The sequence below is a fragment of the Octopus bimaculoides genome, chromosome 3 (assembly GCF_001194135.2).
Source record: "Octopus bimaculoides isolate UCB-OBI-ISO-001 chromosome 3, ASM119413v2, whole genome shotgun sequence".
Taxonomy (NCBI): domain Eukaryota; kingdom Metazoa; phylum Mollusca; class Cephalopoda; order Octopoda; family Octopodidae; genus Octopus; species Octopus bimaculoides.
Window position 1 is genome coordinate 33,116,796 of NC_068983.1, and position 15,522 is coordinate 33,132,317.

Sequence of the window (15,522 nt, forward strand, 5' to 3'; positions counted from 1 at the left end):
ACAACAGCATGTAGCCCTTTAGCTCTTTTAATCTAAACCTTCTAGACTGCTGCATCTGTAGCACCATCTCTAATGTCATAATACCAAATAATTGTTGGGAGCTGCAAGGGGAGATGGAATGGGGTAGGGTTCAATTAATCTCGATATGCAATTATTGCAGGGCCACATTGGAGATGTCAATAGGGTTCAGGGTTAGTTTGTTGAATAACCTGTTTCTGTGATATACTTACTTGAACAGGTTTTTAATTTTTTCCCTGTGCTTATTGAGTTATGGATCATTTCCATAGTCATCCACACAGCAGGAGATTGGAACAGCATATGAACTGACATCTTCACCAGTATCCCGGAAACTCAAGTAACTGCAACAACCACACTTTCTGCTTTGCGGGGTTAGAGATGGGGGCAGTACCAATGACATTTGCAGGCTCATGAGAAACTGGTGAGACTAATGCGGCCAATACCAACAACTCCAAATCAATATATACGCAGGAATAAATGTGGGTGGAGAAATAACTGAGACAGGGATTAGTATGACTAACAGAATGCAATTCATTAAAATGTACCCAAGGACTAACACAGTAGGGTTAAACTAGGTGGCATAAAATATAAAGGGTAGACTGTAACAGATTGAAATAATGTTTTCAAATCAAAAATAGACTGTTGTATATTCACAAAATTTACTTATTTTTTCCTGTAAATTTAATTATTCTGTTTCTCAGCTGTAACACATTCTCTGAAGTTGTTAACTTTATTTATTGATAAAATTAAATTTTAAAATGCTAATTTATAATTAGAAGCAGTCAGAGACTAATGTATGTACTAAAAACGGTCGAAACTAGATACTACAAATTTGAATGTAATCTATCAGCATATATTTTTATAAAGCATGTCAATGTCATGCTGTTCTGAGTCACAATACAAACCTACAGTTTCATCAGCCAATAAGATGAAACTAGCATGCTCTCCAAGTACAATTCCATATCTGGTTTAAAATGTGATTATACTTTTACTGATAAAAAAAAATCATTATGGATTTTAACCTTTACCTTCCTCAATTCAATAAAAACTCAATATCCACCACTTGTTACACAAAAGAAAATGAGAACAGTGTTACAATACTTCATACACTATTTACTAAATCTAATGGTTCTACTGGAATGTGTTGTTAGTGATTCTTATTATCTGGATGTAAAACTCACTGAATGACCTGTCCAGTTACCTGATAGTACTCAAACACAACAAACCACCAGAGTAAGAGACCCGTTTGTAATAAAGATAAATGAACAGCAATTATATATAATTATAGACAACTAACACCCTTTTGTTTGCTTATGTTTCCTTTTCTTTTCTAGGTATAAGTAGCAAAATGTTTTAAGCATAGATTCACACACACACACAGCAAATGAAAAATGTCATAACTACTAATAAATTGGTTAACTACTGAAAGTTTAATTTTCAAGACAGGGACCATAAATGAACAACAGCTTGAAAATGATGGGAAATGGAGCCAGTGAAATGGAACATCTTACTTGGAAAGAGAACCATTTTCAGGCAGCTTGCCAGTTCTTTCCTCACTGCGGTGCTGTGTTCATTTTCCTTTTTGTCTTTTGCTTTTCACAAAGTAATAAAGCAAAAGACAGAAGTAACAAATGGTTCTTGCCAGTTTCACCAGAAACAAGCTACATAAATGCGTAGCAGTCACAAATCATTTACTTTAATGAAACACAAAAGGTACAGAGTAAAGGACACAGTACTATATGGTCAGTAGACGAGTTAAAATATTTAAAACTGCTACTTGTAAAATGCCTAGGTGAAGCAAATGAGAATTCTTATTGCTAGCATAAGAGCTCTTCCATCTCTAGAATGGCAGCCCTGCTGTCCATCCCTAGAATGAATGCTCATCAATGTAAATTCTCCATGACAGACTGATGTTATATCTTGTGCGAAGGAGAGGGGTGTAAAATATTACAAATACAAAGAAATAATGAAGTTCATCATCATCATATAATGTCCATTTCCATGCTGTCATGGGTTGGATGGTTTGACAGGAGCTGGCAAGCCAGAGGGCTGTACCAGGCTTCTGTTGTCTGTTTTGACATGGTTTCTACAGCTGGATGCCTTTCCTAATGCCAAATTGTAAATTATCTGCATTACATATTATAGAATTGCTCCTCTATTCTAACCAAAATCAGTGAGAATTATTTCACAGAAGCACAAAGATAATACACAGGGATAAGGTGAGGAAGAGATTAAGATACAGAACTATCTACTCATGCATTGGGAATTCAAAATTAGTTATTGATGCTTCTGTATGTTTCTTAGCAGAATATTTTATTCTATATTGCTTTAGTTTTTATTGCTGTCGAAAATAGGTCCCAAATCTCACAATGTTACCTTTAATAGATAGGTGTCCCGTGAAAGGAACAATATGTCTTCAATACTTGACACTGAAATTCGATGGTTTCTGTTGTATTTATCCACGATCAACAGAGCAAGCAGACCTATGATCTTTTAGGAAAGTGGCTATACACCATTAGGTGTATACCCGCTTCCGTACATTAAATTTCTAGAAGAAACAACGGAATGCAGATTCTGAACTATCAACACAACAATATTTATTTACAGAGGAAATAGGCAGCACTTTGCCCATTTGGTTGCTGAGACGCCGTCAATGATGTTGGTGGTTATTTGTCTAGCTCCAGAGTTGGAATGTCGGAGAGAGACTGCTTGTACGTCTGAGCTCTCCGCCGGCCGGCGAGAAAAGAGAATGAAAAAGGGCGCGAAGCTTGAATATCGAATGACCACGCATGCGCACGAGACTCTTCCTGTATCCCTTCCGGAACTAGTCCCTGCGCATACGTGGATAAGCTTTCCGGAATGTCTGCTATTAAGGCGTCACTACAATCTAAAGGCATAAGAGTCATGATCATCCAGGCTAATTTGTATGATATATTTCTATCTCATTATCTACTGTACATTTTTTTAAAAATTAAAGCACCGATTTGTGATAAATTTGTTGGCTGCTGTATCTAGCAGATTAACTCGCCATGTTGTTCTTTTGTTGCTGCCGATTCAAATTTTTAGAAGAGAGAAAATAAGATCTTGTTGCATTTATGCATTTCCTTACAAATTAGCAATGCAACTGAAGTAAAACCCATTTGATTTGCGAATGAAGCAGTATCACCGAGTGAGCTTATCACAGGCGGAAACAACAAAAAACAGATAAAGAAGATTCTGCATGTTTGCTCAACTTACTAGAAATAACAGCCTACACCTGACTACCTTGATCAGTCTATGGCATCTCTGGTGCTCAACAACAAGCAAAACATTTCTGCTTTGAGATTCTCAAGTGGGGAGGATTAAAGAAAAGAATGTCTATGGCTTTTCCACAGTATAAAGTCACTCAGACACGTTTCAGTTTCTAGCCTAAGCACACGGTATCCTCGATGGCTTTTCTACCACAACATAATGGGTTCTGCTTCCCAGAGCCTGGTTGGGGTTTATGCCACCCCATCTCGGTCATTCCTGACCCACTTGTCTCTCCTCATCACTTTTGATGTAGCCAACTCCCAAACTAATCACTATGCCAAAATCTATCAACCCTAGTATGACAGCCTTCTCAAATTCCCTCTCTACCCTGTTTTTTCTGCAGATGTTGACTTACAAAAGATTCAAGTGAAACATTAAATGCATCACTCATTACTCTAGGAGGGTCTGACGGCCATAAGCACTGGTTCATCCTTCAGCTCTGACAAATGTAATCAAGTAGATCCAATTGAAAATTGTCACTTCATGGCAATGCATCCCTGATCCAATATAGGTATGTTTCAACAAATTAAACTGGATTACATACTCAAAGAGATTGTAAAAGGTTATTTGAATTAGCAAGAATAGCTTAATATCTACCAAATCCACTTTTTAAATGAGGGACAAGTTTAGATAATTAACCCTTTAGCATTTAAACCAGTCATATGTGGCCAAAAGATACTTGTTTAAACTTCAAACCAACCATATTTAGCCTCTTACACCTACCCTACAATGTTGTTTTGAAAATAAACAATCACTGAAATCTCAAAGCTACGAGGTAGTACGTGATCAATTCAAAACTATGTGAATAAACAACCATTACATTTGACAATGTAATCTGAATGCTAAAGGGTTAAGGGGTTGATTTAATCCAACACCAAGCTGAATACTAGTACCTAGTTCTTGAGTAGTTTGAGCAGAGCCTACTCTGCTGCTAGAATCAAGCTACATCTTTCTGAAGATAACTTCTTCCCACAAGTCTCAGTTGCCCTGTAAAGATTCATAAGTGCTACTCTTCCTTACATGATTAAGTGAAAATAAGTGTACATATAGATGTATTATGTCTGAAAAAAATGCAATGATCACAGCTGGAATGCTTTTGACCATAGGCTTGGTCAATCAAGACTGACCTAGGGTTAAACAACACTATAAAGCTTACTTGGTCATATAATAACAGCTGTAATAGTAAATGTGATCTCTAGATGAGATAAAAAAAATAAAAGGAATAGAATTCATATTGCCTCAGTATACCATAAAGAACCAGAAGAAACATTCTTGACATTTCTTCCAATTCACTAAACTCTGCCAGCTCACCATTTTTAAACTAATCTATAATAATTTCTTTATCTTTAAAATTTATATTGATAGTGTATGAAGTGCGATAGTAGTGAAATGTGGAAAGACATGAACACTCAATGCAGAGGATTAGGGTTGGAGAGAAAGCATGCTTAGCTGGAGGTGTAATGTTGGTGTGAATGAAAGCTGTGATACGTATGAGCTAAGAGCTAAACTGAATAGAAGAAGAATAATTTTATGCATGAAAGCATGAAGGCTGCATTGGTAAATGACATGTAATAAAAAATGGAAGATAATGTATGAGTAAAAATGTGCCAGGATATCAAAGTGGAAGGAAACTACGGAAGAGGTGGGCCATGACTGACAAGAGCACTAATGATGAAAGTGGATCTCAGAATGATGAACCTCACGAAAGTAGTGACAAAAGAATGCAACATTTAGCAAGACAATGTGTTGGAGAGGACCTGTCTAATCTACACAAGCATGCAAAAATCATCATCATCAATTTAGCACTCACTTTTCCATGTTTGCCTAAGAAGTCATTAAGGCAGATTTTCTATGACCAGATGCCCTTCCTGTCACCAATCCTCATTTGTTTCCAAATAAGGTAATATCTTTCCATTACTGGACAGGCTTTCATGAAAGATTGGAAACTAATGATACTGCTTGTATAATGGCTGCACTCATTTACAAAACAAACGGAAGTAACTAAATACAGCATAGCATTTTGTCATGCACTCAGCAGATTTGCCCATCCACCACCCATGTAAATATTTCTAACATGAGCACAATACCATGATTTTTTTTCAGGGAAGCGGGGAATTTTTTTCAACCCTAAAACTTTTATGATTTCTACAAGGATGATATAATTGACCTCAGCAGGATGTGAACTCAGTATGTAAGGAACCTGAATAAATATAACAATAACTGAATTGAGTAAAAATTACTTACACCATATACGATAAACTGGCCTGTAGAAACAGCAACTGCTTCCTGAAACACCACAACAGTAAGCATTACCTGAAAAATATAGAAGATTCAAACATGTTAGGCACAAAAGAGAATATTAGAAGGAAAATTTAAAATTTATGCATGCAGCCACTTGGGTGCAACATAGAGTAAGCTTGGCTAAAATTTGAGACAACTGGTTTTTGCTTATACTAAGTACAAGATATGTGATCAAAACACCATGTAATGGGAAGGATGCTGTTTAATTATACACAAGGTGAATCTATTTTGTTATGTTTTGGAATAATGTAAAGTAGCTGATATCGAAAGAGTAATTAAGATAGTGTAGTGACTGGAACCTCAAGATAAATTGGCAGAAAAGAGATGAACAGGAGTCAACCAAAAATAGAATTTAAGTCATGGCTTCAACTGGTTCTGCAGGGCTCATTCCTACAGAACATGATATATAACAATCATGAGCCAATGGAAGATGGAGTCACGGTGCAGTCACTTGCCCTGCTAGGAATAACAGTGAAATCACATTACATCCAGTTGGTGGGAGAAGGGACATTTAATGTCTGTTTTACCATTCTAGTACTAAAGTCTTCTTGAATAAAGTACCTTGCTATTATTTCAAGCTGGTTTGGTAACAGTATAAAGGACCCCTCCTTAGCTCAGTGCTTGGAGTTCAGTTCTATGGGATTACATCATTCTTCAGTATAGGCATTTGTTGTACTAAGAAAATAAGAGCGGATTTGTTTTCTCCATTTTACTCCACTAAATTATGGAGATAAGTACCAACAAAAAAATGCTATTCATGGAAATAATCTGAATGAGCACAAAAATCCATCCATTTTCTTTGCCTACTATTCCTGGGATGGTTGTGGGAGTCAAATCCTCAAGGAACCACCTTTATAGGGTCCTATCTGAAGCAACTGCCATTGCACTTTCCAGATGGATTCCCAAGTGTGCCTAGCCAAGATAATCTAGGATATTATCTAATCATCGCATTTTTTGCTCACTCCTTGGGTTTCACACCAGTTGTTTCAGTTTGTAGAATTTGTCCTGCAATTCTTTCCTGCAAAATTCTAAACACGTTCATAGTACCAGAGCTATGAATTCTTAATGCGAAATAGTGGCTGGACTTGGATCTCCTAGCTATCCACCTAATCAGAAGTCCATGGGTTAAATTTCCAGCAAAAATTTAATTCTATGTTAATTTTCTGTTGACAATTTCTCTCAAATTCCTTTAAGATGACAAATCTCACAAGGAGCAAAATTGGTTTCATTTTCAACTAACAAAATATAATAAAAACATGACAAGAGATATCATCTATGGGATTACATCATTCTTTGGTATAAGCTGAAAATAAATGCCATGGTGAAGTGAAGTTCACTTATTACATACATCTCTGTATCTACAAACATACACATTATACACACGTTACACATTCATAGTTATTGTTTTAAAAGCTGCAGACCAATAAACTGGACTGATTTCTGTCCGTGACATTTTTGGAAGCCAACTTCTATAAAGTAAATCTTATATTTAAGCAACGTTTATGATTTCTCCAAATCTTAGCCAACAGAATTGACAGAATAACTAAATTGGCATTTCATTATCAACATTTAACCCTTTAGTGTTCAGATTACTCTGTTAAATGTAATACTTTTTCACTCAAATTGTTTTGAATTAATCATGCATTATCTTGTAGCTTTGAGGTTTCAATGATGCGATTGTTTATTTTTAGAATGTCAATGTAGGTTAGGTGTGAGAGGCTAGATATCACCAGTTTGAATATAAAACGTAGAATATTTGGGTTGGATATGGTCGGTTTAAACACTAAAGGGTTAAAGGCCATTTTACATGGTGGCATGCGTTGGATGGTTTGACAGGAGTAAGGAAGCCAGAGGACTGCACCAGGCTTCAGTCATCTGTTTTGGCATGGTTCCAACAGTTGGATACCATTCCTAATGCTAACCACTTTACAGAGTGTACTGGGTGATTTTTATATGGTGCTGGCACAGGTGCTTTTCTACATGGCACCAGCATAGGTGCATTTTATGTGGAGCCAGCACAGGTGCTCTTTCTGTGAATCCAGCATGGACGCTCTTTCTGTAAAGCCAGTAACCACAAGGTTACCAAGCAACTTGCAAGACAAGGATGTTTCAGCTAAGAGAGGAAGAAAAACCAAGTCAACTGGCAATGAGCTAGGCAAGAGGTTAACTCATAACCAAGAGACAGAGGTAGCTATCTTACTACAGAGGAGATACTTGGTTATTACAGTAACAAAAGGAAGCAGAGGGAGGTGAGAGATAGAAAGAGAAAGAGTGAAGGTAAGAGAGAGAGAGAGAGAGAGAGAGGGAACAGTTGGGGAGTACAGAAATATGTATGTGAGAGGGGAAGTGGGGGTGTTATGACCATAAAGGACATGTTTGTATGTATAGATGGCCATAATTTTACTGAGCTTGAAGTGTTTTCTGAAGCATAGCAAATCATCAAATATAATTTCAAAAGTCTTACAAGCTGAAAATAAATGCCATGGTCAAGAGCAGTTCCCTGATTACAGACATCGCTATATCGATAAACATACACATTATACACATGTGTTACACATTTTATAGTTATTGTACGTTCTTTTATTTTTTCTGCTTTATATTTATACGTTTTTCCAGTCAAGCCTACCCTCCTGTTCACACACAAAAAAACTTTAATTTGTCAATACGTCATTAGGTTCCAGGATGACCTTATATCTACCCCAAGGTTTAAAAACGGATAGCCTCAACCATATTGAATCTTGACACCTTATGAAGACAAAAATCTTTACTCTTTTCTAATGATCCACTGTCATTACGGTGGAGGCGCAACGGCCCAGTGGTTGGGGCAGCGGACTCGTGGTCATAGCATCGCGGTTTCGATTCCCAGACCGGGCATTGTGAGTGTTTATTGAGCAAAAACACCTAAAGCTGCACGAGGCTCCAGCAGGGGATGGTGGCGAACCCTGCTGTACTCTTTCACCACAACTTTCTCTCACTCTTACTTCCTGTTTCTGTTGTGCCTGTAATTCAAAGGGTCAGCCTTGTCACACTGTGTCACGCTGAATATCCCCGAGAACTACGTTAAGGGTACACATGTCTGTGGAGTGCTCAGCCATTTGCACATTAATTTCACGGGCAGGCTGTTCCATTGATTGGATCGACTGGAACCCTCGACGTCGTAAGTGACAGAGTGCCAACTGTCATTACAAAAGCACTCAATGATCTGCACCCTATTAGTTGAAACTCCCGTTTTGACAATTTAACTTAAGTACTTAGTTAAAACCTCATCCTTATTTGAAATTTTCAGATTATTAATTTTATCTTTCAGGAGTCTTATTTCTCAACCACAAGGTCCAGTCCTTGTTGTAGTTTGTTGGCTTGTTTGCCTCAGTGACCAAGAGCTATATTACTGGGGAAGAAGTTCCTGGTAGGACTTCCCATGATGGACAAGTCAAAGAATTGAAACCAGATTAACATGAACCACATCCCAAAGATGAAAATAGCTTTGTTTAGGGTCAACATTCCTACTCAGAAGAAGGAAAAAAGGAAAGTTAGAGAAGCATTGATGGCAATTCAAAACCAACAAAACTTGGGAGAGGAACGTCTTCCTTCAAGTCCTTCAAGATGGGACACTGAGGAAGAGCTGGAAAAGCAGAAATTCAAATGGAAAGAAGCAGAAAAGGCAGCCCAAGGTCAAGAACAGTAGAGAAATATTGTCTATGGCCAACATTCCATGGGAAGAACTTAATGGAATAGAAATCAATATGCTAGGTTGAGAGGAGAGGTATATATTATATCAAAGTTTAAATTCAACTGAGTGTCACCCTTAGTTGAACTATGGGTGAAACTCAGAGTAGACTGTCAACTTTACTATAATATATAAAAGTATTGTTCATATTATACATTTATCAACTTACCAGTACATAGAAAGGTACCACAAGTAATCGAAGCCTGTGTAAAAGAGAAAACAAAATAAACAGGAACTCGTTAATAGAAATTAAATAAATAAATGAATAATATCTGATATTGCTTTAAAACAAGAACAACAAAATATTAAATTTGAATGTATTAACTAAAGCAGTTGCAACTGAAATTATTTTTGAGAAATATTGAAATATTAATATTGCACATGAAAAAACAGTTTTAAATCATCCGAATTGTAGTGAACTTAGGAAGGATATATTAGACATCCTTGATAACATCTAAAGCAGTGGTTCTCAACCATATTTTGTTTACGGAACCTCTTTGATTCCTACTTTACTGGACTTTCATAGCCATTCACTATATATAAAAACAAATTTTGCTGTATTTTTATAATTAAATATTATTAAGAATTGTAAAAAAAAAAATTTTTATATTTTGTGTATTGTAGAAATGTAAGTCATTGCACATAAATTTTAACAACAAAATCATGTATGGAACCTCAACCCGACTGAATGGTATGAAGTTTCATCATATGTTAAGCATGGAGCGATTCTTATTGGAAGAGATATATCGTCATCATCATCATCATCGTTTAACATCTGCTTTCCATGCTAGCATGGGTTGGACGATTTGACTGAGGACTGGTGAACCAGATGGTTATACCAGGTTCCAGTCTGATTTGGCAGAGTTTCTACAGCTGGATGCCCTTCCTAACGCCAACCACTCCAAGAGTTTAGTGGGTGCTTTTACATGCCACCGGCACGAAGGCCTGTCAGGAGGTACTGGCAACGGCCGCGCTCGAAATGGTGTATTTTACGTGCCACCTGCACAGGAGCCAGTCCAGCGGGACTGGCAACGAACACGCTCGAATGTCTTACTCCATATGCATGATGCAATGAAGACTGGAATGAAATTCGTTAAAGAAAGTTCAAAAATAGTTTTTAGATCAAAGATCTGGGCTAAGAGTATGCAAATATGAAGGTTGACTGAAAAGTCCTTAAACTGACCAAGATACTCTCATAGAAGCTAACCAAATGAGGTTTATTTTTCAACATTAGTCCTCCTTGCAGTTTTCACACTTCTTCCAATGGTGTTGCAGTGTTGGATCCCATTAAGGAAGAAGCTTTCATCCTGTTGGTCAAAACAGTCAACAAAAGATATGACATCATCGCCACTGTGATACTAGTTCCCAATCAAATGAATTTTTTTTTTTTATGTGGGGGAACAGATCATAGTTGGATGAGATTAAATCATGGAAATAAGGAGGGTGATCAATCAGTTCAAAGCCACAATCACACACAGCAACCATTGAAATGAACTTGTGTACAGGAGCATTGTCCTGATGAGACGAGACCCCTTTTTGTCAGTTTTCTGGGTGTTTAGTCTTGATAGCCTTTCATAACTGCTTCAGCAAGTTGGCATGTACTTTCCGTTGGTAGTGTAGTCCTTTTGAAGATAGTTGAAACTGAGCTAGCATGTGTTAGATTAGAACCATCCAGCCAGTCACAACCATCATCAGCAGGGATATTAGTTGAAGTAGAATCAGACCTCTGACTGTTACTACCAACTCTTTTCTGGTGCCAGAGCTGTAGGTGACGAGCGACCTGCTGTCTATTCTGCTTACGTAGTGGAGGTGCAATAGCCCAGTGGTTAGGGCAGCGGACTCGCGGTCATAGGATCTCGGTTTCGATTCCCAGACCAGGCGTTGTGAGTGTTTATTGAGCAAAAACACCTAAAGTTCCACGAGACTTCGGCAGGGGATGGTGGTGAGCCCTGCTGTACTCTTTCACCACAACTTTCTCTCACTCTTACTTCCTGTTTCTGTTGTGCCAGTAATTCAAAGGGCCAGCCTTGTCACACTGTGTCATGCTGAATCTCCCCGAGAACTACGTTAGGGGTATACGTGTCTGTGGAGTGCTCAGCCACTTGCATGCTAATTTAACGAGCAGGCTGTTCCGTTGATCGGATCAACTGGAGCCCTTGTCGTCGTAACCGACAGAGTGCCAACATTCTGCTTACGTTCATCTTCACTTAGAGTGAGCATTCTATTAAGTGGTGGTGATGGTGAAGCCCCATTCTGGATTGGAATTGCAGACTGTGAACTCACATTGCCAGAAGTGCCATTCTTAGCAAATACATCAGAAAATCTTGGAGAATTTATGCGGTGCTGGCAACCATTGGTGTGCATAGAAATCTGACATAGAATGAGTCATGCCATGTTTATCATGTGGAGGGTTTTTAGAAGTGTGACCTATAATGTTGTTTAACATGTCAATGAGGTTTTGTAGGTTTTTCAGCTATAGCAACAGAATCCATTGTAGCAGTTCCTGGGACAGTCAAAGATAGTTTTCTACCATCATTGCTTAAACTAATAGATAGGGATCCATGTAATTTCCCTTCTTCTCTGTGGCCTTTAGATTTTGTTGACACAATGCCTTTTGCATCCCAAAAGACTGAGGCCATCACCTTCCCAGCAGATAACACAACCTTAGCCTTCGTCGGAGAAGGTGAGGAGTTTTCCACTGCATGGATTGTCTATCTCTGGTTCAAAGTGATAACTCCAACACTCAACCTGGGTTTTAGAAATGTTCAAGGAAACCAGCTGGATCTGCCTCAAACAATGCCAGGTTTTCCCCAATGATATGATCAACCCGGTGTGCTTTTGATCAGGTGTCAGAAGACATGGCATCCACCAAGCAGAAACCTTCATTATGTCACATTCATGATGCCAAATATTCGCAACTCTTTCATGAGATATGCTACTAGCATTGGCTCCTTGATTTATAGTCAGTTGCCTGCCATCCTTCATCATGTGACTGGATGTCCAAACTTAGGATCATCTTTACGACACTCCCTTACCCTCCTAAATTCAGCTGCCCACTTTTGCACTGTTGATAAAGCTGGAATGTTATTCCCTAATGTAGCAACAGGTCATGATGAATATTGTTGGGGGTTAAACTCTTGGCGAAGGTAAAGAATACACACACCCAGTATTTAGGATAAGGGTTATCCTAAACACTGGGTGGTGTGCGTATTCTTTACCTCCCCCTAAACTCTTTTTCAGCAGGTACTTGATAACACTGCCAAATTTTGTCCCTTTTTAAGCGAAGTCCTTATTAGGGGGGTTTTGTAGTCGTCTGTGAAGAGTCAGATGTCAGTTTACCTGGAAAGAAACAATGCAGTCATTAATAAGATTTCACAGCTCGAGCATCCCTCGAATAGAAAAAAATCAAATCATCAAACTATATTTGTATATGAAGTAGTATTTAATAAGTTGGGTTAGCGAAGCCTGGAGCAGAAACAGACACACGGCAGCCTGTGAGATTTTATGAATGGCATGGAGATCTCAAGGACACAGTGAGGAACGCATGCGCCTGGCTCCGCGGAGCCGTCTTGAGGTCATTATCGAGGCTGAAGGAAGTTACTTTAAGTATACAGTTATCTCCCAGCCATAATCTAGTTGATACATGTTCGATTTTTTTTTTCTTTTAAATACGTTTACTTTTGGATGGAATATTGTTTTCTTTTCCTTTTACACAAACTGTCAAATTTAGCCCTGTACATTGTGTGTAATATTCGGAAATGAACAACTGAACCCCTAAATGACTAACATGCTTGTTAAATATTTAGCCATTTAGAATCATTTTAATAAAAATTCAAAGTAAAATCATTTTACGTCCTGAAGCAAGATTTCCCCATTTAAACCTATTCTTAAAACAAGGTGACCACGTTGGGTTCATTTATTTATATATTTTTTTATGACGAGGAAACTTCTGATAACCATTTCGCTTTGCAGTGTTTAATTTTAGTGCTGATTTTTTCAAACACGCCCTATATCATTTATCTGATATTACATCTGATAAAACAAAAACTAATACTTTGTCACACAACTATAACCATCTAACGTTAGTCAAATTCAGATTTGGGAACTGCAAAATATTTTAGACGCCCTCTTCCGACCCAGCTTGTTTGTCATTGGAGATAGTTTTAGATGTAATTAAACATTTTGCACTACTAGTATTGTAGATATTTTTGTATTGTTCATTATGGGGTCATTATTCTTCATAGATAAGAAAGAGTGATTATAGAGATTTAGCCGTGAATGTTAACAGGTCGATCAACCGTAGAGACGTTTCATTATGAAATAAACATAAATGTGAATAGAAAAAACACGGTAAATATTAACTACAGCAAAAATATCCCTATGACAAACTTCCGCAACATGCCATTAAAAAAATCCGGAGTTGCCAAATTCCATCCATCCATAGATGAAAGGGAAAATTGATCTCTTCCAGCATTTTTGAGTATCCTTCTTTCATACAACGGAAACTACGGTTTTTTACGATTTCATTTAATTATTTTCAAAAGTTTTGTGACAATGAAAGATAAAAAGGATCTCAGCGGGATTTGAACCCAGAATGTAAAGAGCCTATCAAATACAGAAATAGTTCAAAACTGATTTCGTAAAGTTTCTGTTTGAAAAGCATGATGTAACCGGACGTGGAGCGGTGATCCTACATTTTAACAAATCGAGTTTAAAACTGCCAGCGAATAAATATTGAGTATTGATTAGTATTACTGTATTATTCACTTATGTTTTAATGTCAATGATTAATAACATATAGGTTAAAGTTATTTATTGAAAAGTTGGAACAATTTTTTCTCCCAGCAACTAAGTTTGTTTTGTTTCTCAAAACGAAATACCGGCAACAAAAGTAAATATAAAATATGTTCAAATATATTTAATTATAACAAGAAATATATTTCGTACACTCAAGACGTGTTCAAAACACCCTTATCCTACTGTTCTTTAATTAGATATCAACGAAAGTATTCCAAAATTTAACAGTATCGTATTTTGTCAGACAGTTTAGGTATCTTTTTTTAATGAGTTTGGAGAGATTTGACTGTTATTTTTAGCACGAGAAACCGCATCAAGACTACCATAGTACGTCGTCTGTTCTGACTGCGTTAAAAAATGACGGGACGGGGTTCAACATTCCAATAACGAACGCAATTAATAAACAAATGAATATAAACTTACCTCCACGATAGTTGCAAAGTTGAGAAAAATAAGTGGAAAAGCTCCGTAGGCGAGTGAAAGACTTCCAAACATTTTAAATTTAAAGAAACACAATATCCCAGTAATTAAAATGTCAATACAATATTTATATAAATGATATAGTACAACCTAACTAGAATAATATACACGAAACACACACACAAAACAAAAACGAGTCGAGATGCTTTTGCGTCGTATAAAAAAAAATGTAAATAAAGAACTCTGAGTGAACGTGAAAGTTACTCCAGAAACAATAAATAGATAAATAAATGTTATTTTAATCGCTAACGATTGGTCAATTCATTTATCCTCTGATGTATGTGCGCGTGTGTATGTGTGTGAAAAAGAGAGTGAGACAGTAATGTACATGTATGTATGTATGTATGCAGGCGTAGGCTTGGCTGTGTTGTAAGCAGTCTGCTTCCAGGTTCAGTTCCACTGTTTGGCACATTGGGCAAATATTTTCTGCTATAACCTTGGACCGACTAAACCACGTGGGTGGGTTCGATCGACGGTAACTGAAAGAAATTCGTCATGTGTGTGTGTATATATATATATATATATATATATTCTTTTACTTGGTTCAGTGGATCTATTTTAAAACGGGGGCCACATTTTTCATTAATGTTTTACGTAGTGTTTTTGGTACCGAAAGACTTTCAAACTTCGTATACTTATCTATTTTGTGTTATAGAACAGAAAAATACTTTTGTATTCGAATTTATTTCATGTAAAAAATTGTCTTATTTCGATAATTTCAACCAATCACTGACGTATTCAGTTGTTTATATTTACTCCTTTGGCTGATTAAGCGATGTAAAGCGTATTTAATCTCCATACCTTCGTTTTATTTGCTTTTTTCATTTTAAATTTGCTTTAACCCTAAGCCTAACCCTAACCCTAAGGTTAGGGTTAGGGTTAATTGTTTCAGAATCGTTTGTTTATGT

General features: G+C 37.1%; 1 protein-coding gene across 2 annotated transcripts in view; it reads right to left on the reverse strand.

The window, feature by feature from the left end:
- The window catches only part of LOC106875090 (WW domain-binding protein 1), a 22,035-nt gene extending 7,188 nt beyond the window's left edge, over positions 1-14,847 (reverse strand). The window contains exons 1-3 of one of the 2 annotated variants that reach the window (XM_014923066.2): positions 14,558-14,847; positions 9,507-9,540; positions 5,554-5,622 (exon numbers count right to left, since the gene is read on the reverse strand). In XM_014923066.2, the coding sequence (XP_014778552.1) occupies positions 5,554-5,622; positions 9,507-9,540; positions 14,558-14,629 (175 nt within the window). In that variant the 5' untranslated portion in view covers positions 14,630-14,847. The remainder of the gene's footprint in view (positions 1-5,553; positions 5,623-9,506; positions 9,541-14,557) is intronic. The other variant, XM_014923065.2, reaches the window with a different exon arrangement.
- Between the last annotated feature and the right edge of the window lie 675 nt (positions 14,848-15,522).